Genomic DNA, 17,499 nt, shown 5'->3' on the forward strand with positions numbered 1-17,499 from the left:
CCGAGAAGATGGGCAGCAGCTGAGTGGTAGCAGCTTTCCCATCTGCCCTGCAGGCAGCGGTGGGCAATTTATGCTTTGTATAATTAAGAGTTAATGCCAGGAACCAAGCTTAATGCCTCTTTAAACAGCTGGCAGTCAAGGGCGTGCATGGAGACATTCGTTACTTTTAATAGAAAACCTGACAAAACGAAGCACAAGACCATCTCCAAGCAAAATAGCTTGTAAGTGTCCCTAAAAAGCCAGCAGGTTGTAAAACTCTGCTTTATTTGTGCATATATCAGGGTGGTCTCCACTTTGGGGCAGGGAAGCAAAAGCAGAGTTTGGACACTTCACATTCCTGCGTCTTTATCTGTTCTGTAACAATGAACTGCAAGAGGGAAACCAAAATCAGGGACTGGGAAGGAATCCCCTATGTGGGAGGGATAAAAGAATTAGTTAGTGTCTCTTAACTTTTTTAAAATAAAAAAGACAGTGCAATCCTTTGCCAACCTGGTACTGTTCATATGATTTGGGCTACGACTCTCATCAGTCCCAACCAGCACGGCTGCGTCCAAAACATCTGCATGGCATCAGGCCGACAGAGACTGCTGTAGATACCCACTTGGATGTCAGCATTTCTCTGTGAGATGAGTGTGCAAAAGATTGCATCCTAAATTTGGGTGCATGGATGATACAGCTTGATGCAACGGTGCACAGTGTGGAAAAATGGTTGGGAGAAGTGTTTTTGCCTTCTCTCACCCAGGGAATTGGATTTGGCATTATTGGCAGGTCAGGCAAAAGGGGGGCCCCTCCAACCATATATATAATCAATTTGAATTTACTCCCCTGCAGTGTCTGGGTTTAAAAGAGGTTCATACAAATTTCTGGTGGAGGATCAGTCTGCCATTGACTTCTAATCAAGATGGCAGCTGAACTTCCTGTTGGCTGCAGGGGGGGGGGAGTAGCTGGGGAGAGAGAGCTTGCTGCGCCTTCAAGCCTTTCTTCAGGGTGGGCTTATCTGGCAAGTGTGTTCTACGAGTAAAGAATTTGTTGCCCGTTTGTTTAAAATTGTAGTAAAGTTAAATAATATATACCTGTGTAGGATAACAGAGGTTGACAAGTGGCAGAGTGACTACGGAGTGATAAGAAAAGCTAGAAACTGAGGGTGTCTCCAACTAGTAGACCCGTTGAAGTGGAGGGACCTAAGGGTTCATGTTCATAATGTGTCTGCTCTGATAGAACTTAGCTGGATACAGCCTTTTCTTTGGCTTGAACTCTTCTCAGGTTTGCTTGGGTCAATTGAAACTAGGAAACTATACCCATTAGATCAGTGTTTGCATTGTTTGGCCACAGCTTTTTAGCCTTTCAGGCAGGAGTTTTTCTGAACTCTGCCTGCGGATTCTGGTAATTGAAACCTGGACCTTATGCATGCAAAACATACACATGGCCACAAAGCTGTGGCCTCTTCCCAAAGTGATTTTGACTGTGCTCTAACACACACTCTCTTCTCCTCTTGTTTACCTTGCAGTCGCAGCATGATTCTTTAGTGCTTCGCATCACAGATTCTGGGGATCCCTCTCTCTATATATCTACACAAGAAAAAGTGAGACCCTTCTGAGCTGCTTCCACAATGTCTGGATCTACCCAACCTGTGGCGCAGACGTGGCGAGGGAGTGAAGCCCGTTATCCTTCTCATGCCATGTCCTACCCAGTAGCAATAAGTCAACAGCATGTGGTGAGTGTGTGGTGCTCTCTCTTCTCCTCTGTTCAGTCAACAAGGCCAACTTCATGGTGGTGAGCAGGTTTGGAGCCTGGGTGTGTCTGACCGTGCTAGCTCCAGGTTTTGGAGGGCTCTTAGGAGGTTACTTTTATACTGAGTCAAACCATTGCTCCATGTAACTCAGTAACTCATGTATCTGACTGGCAGCGACTCTACTGTATATCAGACAGGAATCTTTCCCAGCTTTACTGTTTTTTTTTATTGTGCTGCGTAAATTATGTTCTTAATGTTGTGCATACTGTCCTGGGATCTTTGGATAAAGGGTGGCATATAAGTTGAATAAATCGTAATGAAAATACATGGAGATGCTGGGGATTGAACTTGGGACCTTCTACATGCAAAGCAGGTGCTCTACCACAGAGCCATGGCCCATTCCTTGGGCATGACACCCTCCGTGCTGCCCCCTTCCTAAACGTGTATATCTACAGTAGGTCCAGGGGGCTGCTGTCAGTGGGTCTACTTCTTGAGTGTGGCCCCCTCAGTACATACCCAGGCATGCCAACTTGTGGTGCCAGCTGAGCTTGTGAAGTGGGACCCACTGACTTTTTTGGGGGAAAAAGAGGCATGCCACGTTCAAGCATCTTCAATTCAATCCCGCTTAGCTGGCTTTTCACAAAGTGCTCAGGTGTGGACTTTCAACTCAACATGTGACCATGTGTGAAAGTTGTCCTGCAGCTAGCCACCATTTTTATTTTCCAGAAGTCATGTGGGAATGATACTGCATCATCTTATAGATCAGGGGTGGAGAACCTCAGGGTCTGGAGCCCTGCTGGCCTCTCCCTCTGGCTCCTGAAACACTCCCTAGGGCTTATCCTTAATGATCCTGCCTCACATCCTATATGCATCACTTCCTGGCTAGAAAGTAGCCCTTGAATGCTAATAATGTCTAAATTCATGCTTGTCTGCCTAGAGCAGGGGAAGGCAACCTAAGGCCCGGGGGTTGGATTATTATTATTTCCCCCACCACTCTGGGCGGCTTCCAACAAAGATTAAAATACATTAAAATATCACATATTATTTATTATTATTTATTGCCTTCGCAATCCGGCCAGCAGACAGTCCAGGAATCAGAGTGTTTTTACATGAGTAGAATGTGTCATTTTATATAAAATGCATCTCTGGGTTATTTGTGGGGCATAGGAATTCGTTCATATTTTTTTCCAAAATATAGTCCGGCCCACCACATTGTTTGAGGGACGGCCCACGGCTGAAAAACGGTTTCTGACCCTTGGGCCTAGGGGATTGAGAGAGGTGTGTACAGTAGGAACTAGCCTTTCTGTACAAATGAAAAATTTTTGTTTTGTAGCTGCACTCTGGCTCTACCCACCACTCTCCTCTGATATATATAGAAATTCCCCTGGATTTATGGGAAATAAAAACAGTAGGCACTAGCTCCCTAGAAAAATGGACCCTGCCACTGATGCTGCTAGCGTCTCCTGTTTTCAACCCTTTCTTTCCTGACCGCTGCAAAAATAGCTGAAATTCCCCTTTACTACCTGCAGTCAGAGAAGTGGGAAAAACAGAGTATTTTTTCTGATCAACCCTGAGCATCCATTAAAAGCAGCAAGCTTAAACTGGTTGCAACCAAACTTGTTGCACAGGTTGTGATTTGCTTTACCTAGATCAGGCATAGGCAACCTTGGCTCTCCAGATGTTTTGGAACTACAACTCCCATGATCCTTGACCACTGGCCCTGTTAGCTGGGAATCATGGGAGTTGTAGTTCCAAAACATCTGGAGAGCCAAGGTTGCCTATGCCTGACCTAGATCAACGCCATTTTGTTTTCTCCAAGAAAATCCAATCTGCAGATTAACTTAATGTCTTCAAAGTAATCCTTCCTCAGCCAGCGCAGATCAGCCTTTAGCTTCCTTCTGAACAGGGGGAGAACCAGTCCGAAATGACTGCCTGCTAGGAGGTGGCTGAATAAAGGGCTCACGCCAACCTTCTGGGAATAGCTTTTGGATTGGCAAAGATGGTTGCTGCAGATTAAACTCATAGAATCATAGAGTTGGAAGAGGCCACAAGGGCCATCCAGTCCAACCCCCTGCCAAGCAGGAAACACCATCAAAGCATTCCTGACAGATGGCTGTCAAGCCTCTGCTTAAAGACCTCCAAAGAAGGAGACTCCACCACACTCCTTGGCAGCAAATTCCACTGTCAAACAGCTCTTGCTGTCAGGAAGTTCTTCCTAATGTTTAGGTGGAAGCTTCTTTCTTGTAGTTTGAATCCATTGCTCTGTGTCTGCCAGGGGCTGTCTTAGAGCTTAGCAATACAGTACAAGTTGGCTGCCACCACTCCCCGCCGTACAATTCCTTAGAAGGTTTAGGGAGACTCCTTCTGCCCCTTATCTGGGTTGCACGGTTTACCTCACAATTTATAACCCTATTAGCAACCAAATGTCTAGTAGCATCCGAAGGGTCTGGCTCTGGACTCAGCTTCGCTCATTCAAAGGCAAGTAAGACCAACCAAGAAATACTTTTCAGTATTTATTGTAACTAAAAGTACTTATAAAGAGGGTGCACATTTCTTACAAAGCATACAAATAAAAACAAAACCTTAATTGACATTACTATCTAACATAATCACACATATAAGTTCCGTCTTAATAATAAATCACAAAGTCTCTCCCTCCGTCCCTGCACTTCAGCAAAGGGGCATGGCAAACACCCTGGCAGACTTCCAGCAATCTTCTCTTCGACAAAGGTTGCCAAGGGAGGGCCATTTGCACCTAGACACCGAGTATATATCCTCATTAACCCCACTAGGTATTGCGATTTTAAACCAATGGAAGGGATACTTTAATCCAGGGGTCAGCAAACTTTTTCATCAGGGGGCTGGTCCACTGTCCCTCAGACCTTGTGGGGGGCTGGACTATATTTTGAAAAACACCTTTTGATATTGACTTGGCACCATTATTTTGCCCGCTCCCAGCCTTACCCTTGGCATACATACTGTATATTCCTGCGTATAAGACTACTTTTTAACCCAGGAAAATCTTATCAAAAGACGGGAGTCGTCTTATACGCCGGGTCATATTTCTTATAAGGCGAGTCTATCCCAAACTCTATATTTTAACTGGAAAAGTTGGGGGTCGTCTTATACGCCCAGTCGTCTTATACACCGGAATATACGGGTAATTTGTGTTCGGTTTTGAGCTCACAGTTGGGCTAAAACAACAACAACACTGAGAAGAGAGCTTGTTGGGCGAGGAGGGAAAATGTGGTTGAATTGGAGAACTTTGTCCTCTGCCCTTTTCTAGCTCGGCCTTCTCTTCTCTTCTCTTCTCTTCTCTTCTCTTCTCTTCTCTTCTCTTCTCCATCTCCATCTCCATCTCCATCTCCATCTCCATCTCCATCTCCATCTCCATCTCCATCTCCATCTCCATCTCCATCTCCATCTCCATCTCCATCTCACCTCATCACCTGCTGTTTCATGGGGCTGTTCCTTGCATGCAAACTTATCACTTCTTGCCAATCTTGACCTTGACAGCCACATCTCATTGCTTTCTGACTCTGTGTGTGATTTTCTAGGGCAGAGGAAAAGATGCTGGGAGGAACTGGGTGGTGGTGGTGGTTGGGAGGCATGGCATTGAGGGTCTGCTGAGGTGCCAGTCCTTAGGGAACTTCTGTACCAGGGTTAGGAAACCTCTTTCATACCAAGGGCCACCTTCCCTTCTGGACAGTTTTCTGGGGGCCACCATTTCAGTGGTGGGTGGGGCCTGAGGCAAAAGTTACCTAGTTTCTGCACACAAGGGAGGAAAAGGTGGCCACTCTCACCACTCTTGAGCCAAGTGTCATAGGCCCTGTGGCACCAGGGTGGGAATGGCAGGATCAGAGCATGAGGACCCTGAGGTTGGGGGTGGGAGAAGTTCAGGTCGCTGGATGCCTCTGTAAGGGAAGGGGGTAAGACCAGCAACATTTTCTTGTTGGGAGTCAGAAACTCTTTCCAATCTACTGTTGTTTGTTATGACCCTCCAAGCTGTTGGGTTAGGTGGGAAGAGGCGGCGCATGGGCTCTAGGTTTGTGGATTTTAGTGAGGGACCCCCTAACCCCCCCCCCCCGCCAAGCACTGTTCACATTTGTTATTTGGCAGTAACCTTGGAAATCAGCATGCTCCATAAGCAGGAGCTGTGTCTTGATTTAGCGGCTACCTGAAAGAGATTTACCCCCCCCCCCCAAAAGCAACCAGCAGCTTTGCAGATTGATGACAAGGACAAGGTCACTGGAACAATGAAGGTGCTGTTGTCTCTCAAGCCGGTTGTTGCATCCATGCAGATAAGAGCCAAATGAGTAATTCAACCTGGTTTACACTGCTGACCCTTATCTGAAACAACATATTTGATTACAAAGGAGTGCCAGATCCCTTGTTTTGTCTTGAATCTGCAACTCTTGTTTGAAAAAAGCTGGAGCAGGCAGCTGTAAGTTAAGGCGACCTGCTTGATCAATAGCCTCCTTTTTTATCTTCTTAGAGAAATTTAAATGCAGAGAATTCTTTGTTTTTTGGTAGGGTTCCTGTAGCTATTAACTGCGTAAGACAGGGCTAAGGAACCCTTTCCAGACCAAGACCACATTTTGAGAGCCATATGATGGTGACTGGTGGGGCCAGAAGAAAAAGAGGGTGCAACAACAGATGCACAATTTACATTCCAGTGGCCCATCTATCTAGTCCAGCATTCTGTTCTCATCAAGGCCAACCAGGTGTCTGCGCAATACCAGCAAGCAGCACATGAGCACAAGAACACAACCCCCACTTGTGGTTTCCTGGTATTCATAAACATTGCTGCCTCCAACAGAGCACGACCGTTGTGGATAGTAGCTCTCTCCCCATGAATTTGTCTAATTCTCTTCTAAAGCCTTCAAAGTTGGTGGCCCATCATTGCCTCCTGGGAGCAAAATCCAGAGTTTGATTCATGAAGAAGTATTGTATTTCTCAATCCCTAATCCAGGCAGGCAAGAGTTCGAGGACACATTTCAGCCAGGCAAAAACAACCAGGCAAAAACATTGCTGGTGGCAATCATTTTTGGAATGCTGAGATGGAGCCTGTCGTAGCTGCTTGATAACAAGCACTGAGCAATATTTAATAAAAATGTTATCAATAGATCAGTAGACGGACATGGATAGTTATCCTTGCAAGTTGTGGCTCTTTCCTGGAACTTGCTTTCTGCAAAGGCGGAGCAAAACCCTCAAATGCTTTTGGAAGCAATGTGGGAGTTTTAGTTGGACCAGCTTGCTTATGGTGATGGTCTGGGTTGGGGCTCTGGAGTGCAGCCAGCCAGCCAAGCTGGCAAGCAGGGTCAAAGATTCTAGAAGCTGAACTTGCTCAGAGTAGCGAATTGCACAGACTGAGAAACTGGGCCAGAATCAGACAATTTATAGTTACAGATGGGACTCCATTGGCTCATTAGGGTCACTTGATCCCCACTGAAAGTGGTACTCTAGTACGGCCATTTGGCCAAAGAGTTGGCAAGCTGCTCGCCATTCTGGCAAGCCACCATGGCTGTGCAGAGACAAGAGGTGTCGTGTTCCCACCACTAGATTTTCTAGTTCCTTATGAACATAGTTTGCTGCCTTATGCCATGTCAGACCATTGGTCCATCTTGCTCAGCTTTTGCCTGCAGTGACTAGCAGTGGCTCTCTCAGCCAGGGGTCTCTCCCAGGCCTACTCAGAGATGCCAAGGTTTGAACCTGGGACCTTCTGCATAAAAAAGACCCTCTTGACACTGAGCTATAGCCCTTCCCCTTGCTACCTTAAAAGGGAACATCTGTTTGCCAAGGATGGAGGATTTCTCATAAGTGGACCTAAATATGTCTCCACTGTTTTAATGTCTATTTCCTTGTGATGATACTATAGTCTTTGGCTCTTTGTAGCATACAGGGACGCACGGTGTGCTGCAGCTTCATTTACTCTGTGCTGCTATAAATGATTCACAGAGAGCAATGTTGGCTTTGTACCTGTACAATTTGTTTGTGGCGGATCCTATTGCTCGGCTGCTGCAGTACTGAACTTTTCCATTACAAATGGCTTTCCCACTGATTAGGAAGAAGCAGGGAAATTGAACAGCTGCAGATGGTCTTATTTGGCAAACACATTTACTGCTGCACTTTCAGTGCTTCCCTCAGGGGGAGAAGACTAGAATTCAGTGGTCTGGGGCATCCTTTTGCATGCTGAAGGTCTTAGAGTTCAATCCCTGGCCTCTCCAGTTGAAGAAAAGCCAAGAACCAGGTAACAGGTAATGGGAAAGACATCCCCCCCATGCTGCCACAATTTGCAAATTACAAATTAAGGAAGGTGGATTTATTTATTATTTATTACTTGTTTATTGACAAGTATTGGAGACCTGCTGACGGTCTTAATCTCCAAAATTGTGCAACCTTAGAATAAGCATATATAACACATTTGATTGGGTGGACAGTATTAGGATCAAATATTTGAAAGTTCCAACAACAATATATATGGAATATATTGGCTAATAAAAATAAATTTGATCCATTTCAACATGCTAAAACTTACTCTGTGGGGAAATCCTACTTCAATAATTGGAAAAAAGATGGTAATATGGAAAAACGGAACAGTAACAGGTGTATTGACCTAGGACCAACTGATAGATGAGGAAGACAAATTTTATACATACAATGCTCTAGGGCAGAGCTTTCCAGACTTTTCATGTTGGTGACACACTTTGTAGACATGCATCACAGGGTGGATTTGATTTAAATCAAATTGAAAGCTCTGCTCTAAGGGGAAACTGCCATCTGTCAAAGGTGGCCCAGTGGTAATACTTGCAGCTACATCTTTTAGTAACTTTGCTGTGTCCAGCCTTCACAGCCCCTGAGACAACCAAAATTTGGAGCAATTGGCTAAATCATTTGAAACTAAAAAGCCAGTGATTACTTTTTATAGATATTTATTATCAACAAAAAAGTTTGGTATGCAGGGTTTACGAAATGATTGGAATAAATCTTACCTACACCATGGGGAAATGCCTTGGCTTCGGTATGATGTATCAGTGGATCTTAAGCCAAGACTTTTGCAATGCAAAATACTTTTTAGAACCTATTGAACCCCCTTAAGTTTGTATAAGAAACTAGCTGGCCCTGCCACACGTTGCTGTGGGTTATTTGTGTGATTTCCCCTACCCTGTGCCGATCCATGATTCCCCCACTACTCCCCTCACCCCCCCCGGCTTATCCCTCTGATTCCCTCCTCATCCCCCTCCCTAATCCCTGTGATTCCCCCAACTCTGTCCTGATCCATGACCTATTATGCCCCCTCTTCCCCCCACCCCCGGCTTATCCCTGTGCTTATCTCCTCCCCCTAAACCCCCCTTACCCCTGTGATTTCCCTCCTCTCCCCCCCAGGTTATCCCTGTGATACAATCATTCCCCCAATACTGTAATTCTGAAAAAATTTGCTCTGTCCCAACCCTGACTCCCCTACCCATGTGTGTTATGTGAAATAACATTTATTCTACCCCAAGGCACAGCCCCGTAAAAGGCCCATATTCAGTTGATTCTATGCAGCGGCCTATGTGGCCCCCCACCCCCGGCAGGCCCCTAAATCCACTCAGCCTAGTCTGCAAAGCCGAGGCGAGATACTGTGGAGAGGGCAGGTTTCATCCCTGTGTCTCCCCCCCCACTGTTCTGACCCATTACCTATCCCTGCCCCCTATTTGCCCCCCCAGGCAGGCCCCTACCTCCACTTGGCAATGTTGGGCCTTGTTGCTGCAAAAGGCCTGTTTTCAGTTGGTTGCTGTGGAATTTTGTGATGTCATCTGGTGGCGCGGCTTTCGAGGCAGCAGTGGGTGATCTACCTTTCTATTGGATGCTGCTTGAGTCTTCAGAGCTTCTGCTGGTGACGTCTAATTAGGGCGCCACTTTTTGTGTTTAATCATTATTTTAGGTATGAAAGGTTTGCTTTTTTTGAAAAATTTTTTTATGCCAGATCCCTCACTGATGGGCATGGAACATTGTGGACATATTTGTTACATTACAGTTCAGCGGTTACAGAGAAAGGCTGTGACCTCTGTGCACGCAATGCCTACATTTTTATATATAGAGAGGACTACGGTATGTAATGTAGCTCTTTGCTGGAGATGTAATATGGACAGTGCTTCTTTGAAATGTACGCTTTTAGACCACAGCGGCACCCATGTCACCTTTGTCTGGCATCATCACTCCAGAACAATCTTCCCTCATCAACTATATAGTGGTACCTCTGGTTATAAACACTTCGGGTTACAGACTCTGCTAACCCAGAAGTAGTACCTCGGGTTGAGAACTTTGCCCCAGGATGAGAACAGAAATCTCATGCCAGTGGCGTGGCAGCAGCTGGAGGCCCCTTTAGCAAAAGCACGCCTCAGGTTAAGAACGGTTTCGGGTTAAGAACGCACCTCCAGAACAAATTAAGTTTGTAACCCGAGGTACCACTGTATATTTTTTAATCTGGAGATGCTGGGGTTTGAACCAGGGACCTCCTGTGTGCACAGCATGGGAGGCCATCTTTTAGCTATGGTTCTCCTGTATCCTAACACACAGGTTGTTATCTCTAGGTTGACACACAGGTTTTAATTCTGGACAATACGGTGAACAAGATAACACGCCTGAGAGCTAGAAAAATACTAAAATAGGTGCTATTCCACTTTTCTTTCCTGTTCTTCCCCTCCCCCATTCTCTTTTTCCAGAAAAGGCAATTTAATTATTGTATTTAAATGAGTCCAGCCCACCTGAGGTTGTTTAGGGCAGAAGGATTTCCCAGAAATCCCTCTTTGGATGTGGCAAAGAATGGAAGAGAACCCCTTCTTTTTTAAAGTGCTGAAAATAGCAATTTTAAAAACTGAGTAAAAATGATTCTAGATTCGACGCAGTCGAAATGGTATCCAAAGAAGTGTGCATGCACACGAAAGCTTATACCCGGAACAAACTTAGTTGGTCTCTAAGGTACTACTGGACAATTTCTTTAATTTTTTAATTTATTTCGACTGAGTAAATATGAATTTTTTTTAAATGAAAAACAGGGACAAGCCTTGGTGATTTTGTGTAGCTGTCTGCCTCTGGCTTTCTCCCAGAAATGTCTTCCACACTGGGAAAATAAAAATTGGCCTGACCCTCATTAGTGATGGATGTAAAGTTTGATTTAGAAGGATTCCAGATGTTGTGCGTTTTCAGTGTAGCTATGTGGATTCCTTTTTTAATAATTCGTGTTTCTTTAACGATACACTGATTCCTTTGCCAAGCTGGAGCCCTCCAGATGTTTTGGGCTAAATAAGTAACAACAACAACCACTCCCATCAACCCATCAGAATTTTCTTTAGATCTAAATGTGTCTTACAGACATGTTTACACTACTGTGTGTTTTATGTAGCCTATTACGACAGAGGTCCAGGTGCTAATCTGTTGAATTACAATATGTGTGGAGATTACCGTGCATATGTCAAAGATGTGGTTGTCATGGAAGGAGAAGAGCAGTGTCTGCAATGAGCTGTGGAAGCATAGTGCACATGTTTTGTTTATACGGTACTCCAGATGTCATTGGAGCCTCTGTTGACCATCCTTGACCTGCACATGAAAGTTCAATGGTCAGTCATTGGTCAGTTCTCCTCTCCACCCTGTAATCCTGCACATTCTTCTGTCAGTCACATGCAACGAGCTTTACACCCACCCTCACCCAGGTGTTTTTTTTGTGTGAATGTAAGAAGAGGCCTCCAGGGGCAGGTCAGTCCAGCAATCAGCTTCCTAAAGTAGGTTGGCTGCCTCTGGGAACACAGGAAGCTGCCTTATACTGAATCAGAACATTGGTCCATATAGCTCAGTTTTGTCTACACTGACTGGCAGCAGCTCTCCATATTCCTAGCCTGACATGGAGATGCCAGGGATAGAGACTGGGACCTCCTGCTTGCAATGCAGATGCTCTCCCACTGAGCTACAACTCTTTGCAGCTATGGAAGTCTACAAGCTGGCTATACAGGAAGTAGATCCCTCCAGTTGCCCCCCAGGAACTGATTTTCAGATACAGTCGTACCTTGGAAGTCAAACGGAATCCATTCTGGAAGTCTGTTCAACTTTCAAAACGTTTGGAAACCAAGGCGCGGCTTCCAATTGGCTGCAGGAAGCTCCTGCAGCCAACCGGAAGCCGTGGAAGTTGTGTCGGACGTTCAGGTTCCAAAGAGCATTCACAGACCGGAACACTCACTTCTGGATTTGCAGCATTCGGAAGTCAAAACGTTCAACTCGCAAGGCTTTTGGGATCCAAGGTATGACTGCATAATGTTTTTGTGCATGGAGTTTCCATTATGTTTTCTTGCAGCTGATGGACCTGTCTTCCATACATTTGACTAATCTCTCTCTAAACTAATGAGCACCACCACATATTTTGGCAGTAACCTCTGGAAAACCCCCCACTGTGTGGCAGGTTCTTGCCCCAACGGGCCCTTCTGTTTTGAAATAACAGTGCTGCTATCTTAGAGGTCTCCATACATTAGTGCTGGAGCCATTGTGCTCCGTTGATAAATTTCAAGATGTCATACCCTTGGGAATACTTGAGTCCTTTCACAAGTTCCCTTAAATGTATTGTGCTGACCTGTGGCTGTAGCACATGAAATGCAGCTCTTAGACCAGGGAGACCCAAGTTAAAATCCCTGCCTGGTTGTGAAGGTTACTGAGCGGTCCTGCACCTCACAGTGATATCATGAGATTGAAATGAGAGAGTTGCCTACATTTGTTTAAGCATTCACAGTCAGCCTTTTAGGACCATGTTCTCACAAAGTAGTATAAATGAAAGAAAGATGCATAGGCATTTCAGACTGGTATACGTAATGGTGAGAAATCAGCTCTGATCACATGAGCCAGCTTTACTTTTTGGGAAAGGCAGCACTGAAAAAACAAGTCTTTAAGACAGCCTACTCAAACCTGGCACCTTCCAGTTGTTTTGAACTACAATTCCCATCAGCCCTAGCTAGCACAGCCATGCTGGTGACACTGGTGCGAGTCAAAGTCCAAACTCATGGAGAGTGCTAGTTTGGCAAAGACTGCTTGAAAGAATGTAATGTAGGGACCAAGCTCCTTTCAGAAGGGACTTCCCCAACCATACAGCTCTTGCATGTTTTGGAGGAAAGGCTGGATGCAAATGTGGCTTGTCATGATGACCGTAGGAGAATACAACAATTAAGGGGAAGCTTGGTGTGTTCACCACCTGTCTATAATCATGCATGGCCTGGAGAAAGTGGTGGAGGAAAGCATTTCGCTTTCTCTCATAGCCCTAAAACTTGGGGACATCCAAGGAAGCTGAATGTTGGAAGACTCAGGACAGACAAAAGGAAGTACTGCTTCACACAACTCATAGTTAAACTAGGGGAGTTGTTCCCGCAAGATGGCTGCCAACCTGGATGGCTTTCAAAGAGGATTAGAGTGACAAATTCTTGGAGGATCATGTTGTTGATGGTTATGAGCCACACTGTTCTTCCTTCACTGTCAAAGGCAATATGCCTCTGGATTACAGATGCTGGGAATCACCAGTGGGGAAGGTGCTGTTCTCAGGTCCTCTTTGTAGGCTTCCCACCAATGCACCTGGCTGGCCACTGTCCGAACAGGAAGCTAGACTAAATGGGGCATTGGCCTGATCCAGCAAGCTCTTAGTCTGTTCTGATGAGACAGAAGAACCCAGTTTGACTACCACAAAGGCCTGGCTGTTGCACAGAACAAGCCTGAAGCTTAAGGGTTCACAATGGGGACCTGCCCTGTGTGCTGTGACCCGAACCAGCGTTTTCCAACCTGTTTTGTTCCAGATACTTTGGACAACAACTCTCGTCGTTCTCAGCCAGCTTTACCAGTATTTAGGAAAGATGGGCGTTGTAGCCTGAAATGTGGAGGGCAACAGGTTGGCTGGTCTGAATAGTCCAGGGGTCCCCAAACTAAAGTCTGGGGGCCAGATGCAGCCCAATTGCCTTCTAAATCCGGCCTGCGGACGGCCCGGGAATCAGCATGTTTTTACATGAGTAGAATGTGTCCTCTTATTTAAAATGCATCTCTGAGTTATTTATGGGGCATAGGAATTCCTTCAAATTCCCCCCCCCCCCCCAAAAAATATAGTCCGGCCCCCCACAAGGTCTGAGGGACAGTGGACCGGACCCCTGCTGAAAAAGTTTGCTGGCCCCTGGAATAGTCCATTTAACATTGTTGAAGTGAAGCAGGCTGGAGACCTGCCTGAGTTGTGGATGCGAGACTCCTAGGCTGCCCCTGAACTCCTTGAAATGAAGGCAGGAAACAAGTGCAATGCTGCAACTAATAACTATGTGAGGCACAAAGGAAGTTATGGCTGACAAGTTTACATCTATGTTGTTGCAGTTGCTGTGGTTTTATTCTAAAGATGGCAGTTACTTTTTGGGAAGTTGGTCTTGGCAGAACTCAGAGAGTTGGGGCTTTCCTTAATTTCTTCTTTTAATTTCTGCTTTACCTTTGTTGTTGTTTTTTAAACCAAAAAAACCATGAGTCTTGATCTTGCTCAGTCTCCTGTTTTTACTGCCCAGGCAGGAATCCATGTGGCTTCCTTCAACAGTAGACTTACGGTATCTCTCCCTGAAGAAAATAGTGCTTGAAGGGCATTATGGTACTTCCTGCCCCCCTATTTTTATTCTCTCTCTCTCTCTCTGTGTGTGTGTGTGTGTGTGTGTGTGTGCGTGCATGCGTGTGTGTGCAGGTTTTCAATGAGTAGGGGTAAGCAGAAATGGTTGGGAGAGGGAAGTGAGTCAGTTGAGATTTTAATGTTAGCCACAAAGTCAGGGGAAAGATGAGTTATGCAAGTTTGCTGTGGAGGTTTGGTGTGGGTGCTACTTATTGGTTGGCCCCCCTATCACTAAGAGACCCGTGCTAAATTTGTGTAAATACTGTACTTTTCCGTCTATAAGGTGCCCCCATGTATAAGGACCCCCCCCCCATTTTTGGGACTCAGTTTTAAGAAAATGAGGGGAGATGGCCCAAAGTTGTTGAGCTTCTTCCCCCACGCAGCTACGGGTAGGAAACACTCCCTAGATCAGGCATCCCCAAACTTCGGCCCTCCAGATGTTTTGGCCTACAACTCCCATGATCCCTAGCTAACAGGACCAGTGGTTGGGGAAGAGGGGAATTGTAGTCCAAAACATCTGGAGGGCCAAAGTTTGGGGATGCATGCCCTAGATCGTTCTCCACTCGCTGCAGCATAGGGGAAGTTGTGCTCCTGACAACCGGCTGGCTGGCAGGTGTGCTGCTTCTCTCCCCCCCCCCACCCAAATGCCACTACTCATGTATTGGATGACCCCAGTTTTTTGACAGGATGTTTTAGTCAAAAAACCTCGTCTAATACACAGAAAAATATGGTAGTTTTGCCCCTTATTCATTTTTTAATTATTTATTAACGTGAATAAAAAGGGACCTGTTGTCACTTACAGCTCCCAGTTCTTGTCATTTTTATTATTAATATTTATTGGTCATTTTACTCACAGAAATGATTCAAAGTGATTTACAACCATAGCCACTAAAGCCATGGAAAGGTATCCTCCGTTAACTACAGCCCATCCTAGACAATGATGCTTCTCTCTTACAGGGGCCTGTGTTTGCTTGGATACAGTCCTTCTCCCCATCTCCAACAGCAGCTCACGTTAGCAGATCCAGATGCCAACTTTGTTCCCCATGTCATGGCAGTGCTTTTATGGGACCTCATAATGCCATCTACATCACCAGAGGTTCATTTACCTGCTCATTTTCTGAAAGTGCTGACAGTGACCTTCTTTATTCTACGTAGGGGAAACAGGCCAGTCTCAGTGCAAGACAATGATTGAATACAAAATTGGTATCAGAAATGGCAATATTGAAAAACAAGTTGGGGAACATTCCAGCTTCTCAGGGCGCTGAGCAACTGACCTTACGGTGGCCAAGTAGCAGAGAGGAGCTTCAAAGAGAGACTTGCAAACTGCTGAATGATAATTAATCAAGAGGTTCAAATGCTATCCCTTGCGGATTGAATCAGCACAATGGATTTTCATCACATTATGCTATCCCTTGCGGATTGAATCAGCACAATGGATTTTCATCACATTACGTACGCTAATGGCTTACCAGTACTGGTTGTGTTATTAGCATGGCATATTCATGAATGGTCACTGTTAAAAATGTAATTATCACCATTTGTGCTTTTCTCTGTCCCTTTTCTTCTGACCTTACTGTTTACAATCCCTCTCCCTGCAGCATGTGTTTTATTTATTTATTTCTTTAGTTAGTTAGTCAAAATACGGCTTAATTTTTATTTATATATAAATAAATAATTTTAAATCATTATCTTCATACAGATTTATATTATTTACACCTAAATACCTAGCCTTCCTTTCAATCTTTAATCCAGACACACCTTGTAATTTATTTTTACTCTCATCATTCATATTTTTAACCAAGAGTTTGGTTTTATCTTTATTAATCTTAAGACCTACTTTGCCAAATTTGTTTATCTCTTGTAATACTTTCAGAATTGACTCTATTTGGTTCTGCAGGCAGGTCAAACAGGTAGATCGTGATCTACCAGTAGATCACTGGACGTCTGTGGTAGATCACCGGTAGATCAGTGGCACCCCCCAAAGAAGCTAAAAAACTTTGGCTCCCCTAAAAAAGCTCAACATCTTTGCCCTGCACCCCTAAAATGATCTGAATCACCAAAAACGGGGCTTTCCTCCCTAAAAAAAGTTCAATGTTGCTTTCCTCTTCCCTAAAGAAGCTCAACAACTTTTACATGAACCCCCCCCCCCAAAAAAGGGGGGTAGATCACTCCCAGTTTTTAACTCTGTGAGTAGATCGCAGTCTCTTGGAAGTTGGACACCCCTGTTCTACAGATATCACCATGTCATCTGCAAAGACGTCTCCTCCTTTCGGCTGGACTCAGTATGGACCTCTGCTCAGTTACAAACAAGATTTTATTGTGATGGTGTTAGGATAAGCAACAAGGAAAAGAAAAGCCCAGCTGGCACACTGGGGGTTCGGTTCCAGCTGGGAGCTTCCCATGATGGCAGAAATGTCAGGAAATATCAAAGCTGAGCTTTTGGGGCTGTCAAGTAATAATACTGTATATATTTTACAGTTACTTGTTGGAAGGGCGGGGGAGACAAAAAAAAAGTATTTTAAAGATTTCTCCTTCTTGGGATGCCAGGAAAATTAGTTATTTTAATCCCCAGCCTCCCATTCATAGAACGCTTCCCTGCCAAAAGTGGATGAAAGATGGTGGCTTCTCCCAGCTGCACTTGCTCATTGCTCTTGGAAATGCTGCAGAGCATCTGCTTTGTGTGCAGAAGGTTTGGATAGGATTGGGAGAGACCACTGCTTGATACCCTGAGCTACGTGGAGTCAGGATAAGGCAGCTTCCTAAGTTCCCATGAAGAGGTGTGGCAAGGGAAGCTTGGGGTCTTGTATAAGCAACCTGAGGAATTGTTTTCAGGTGGCATGACTTGTTTAGATGTGGGCAGAGAAGTGGAGTGCACTTTGAAAGGTTTCCACAAGATCATTCAGTGTGTCTGAGAACAGGGCTCTCCCCTGGTATTGGAGCCTGTGGCCCTCTAGATGTTGATGGCCATGCTGGCTGAGGCAGATGGTCTTCCTAGTCCAAACAGAGGGGTCAAAGTTGAGGGGGGCTATTCTAAGTGGCAACCACATCAGTTACAGTTACAGGTAGGTAGCCGTGTTGGTCTGGATCGAAGTAAAAAAAAAAAAAATTAAGGTGCTACTGAAGG

At 45.1% G+C, this 17,499-nt stretch overlaps 1 protein-coding gene across 12 annotated transcripts in view; it reads left to right on the plus strand.

Annotated features, from left to right (window-relative positions):
* NCOR2 (nuclear receptor corepressor 2) overlaps positions 1-17,499 on the plus strand; it is a 355,605-nt gene that overhangs the window by 85,425 nt on the left and 252,681 nt on the right. For all 12 annotated transcript variants that reach the window (XM_060269894.1, XM_060269902.1, XM_060269904.1 and 9 more), the window contains exon 2: positions 1,508-1,714. In XM_060269894.1, coding sequence (XP_060125877.1) covers positions 1,610-1,714 — 105 coding nt within the window. In that variant the 5' untranslated portion in view covers positions 1,508-1,609. The remainder of the gene's footprint in view (positions 1-1,507; positions 1,715-17,499) is intronic.

This window comes from Zootoca vivipara, chromosome 17, assembly GCF_963506605.1.
Source record: "Zootoca vivipara chromosome 17, rZooViv1.1, whole genome shotgun sequence".
Taxonomy (NCBI): domain Eukaryota; kingdom Metazoa; phylum Chordata; class Lepidosauria; order Squamata; family Lacertidae; genus Zootoca; species Zootoca vivipara.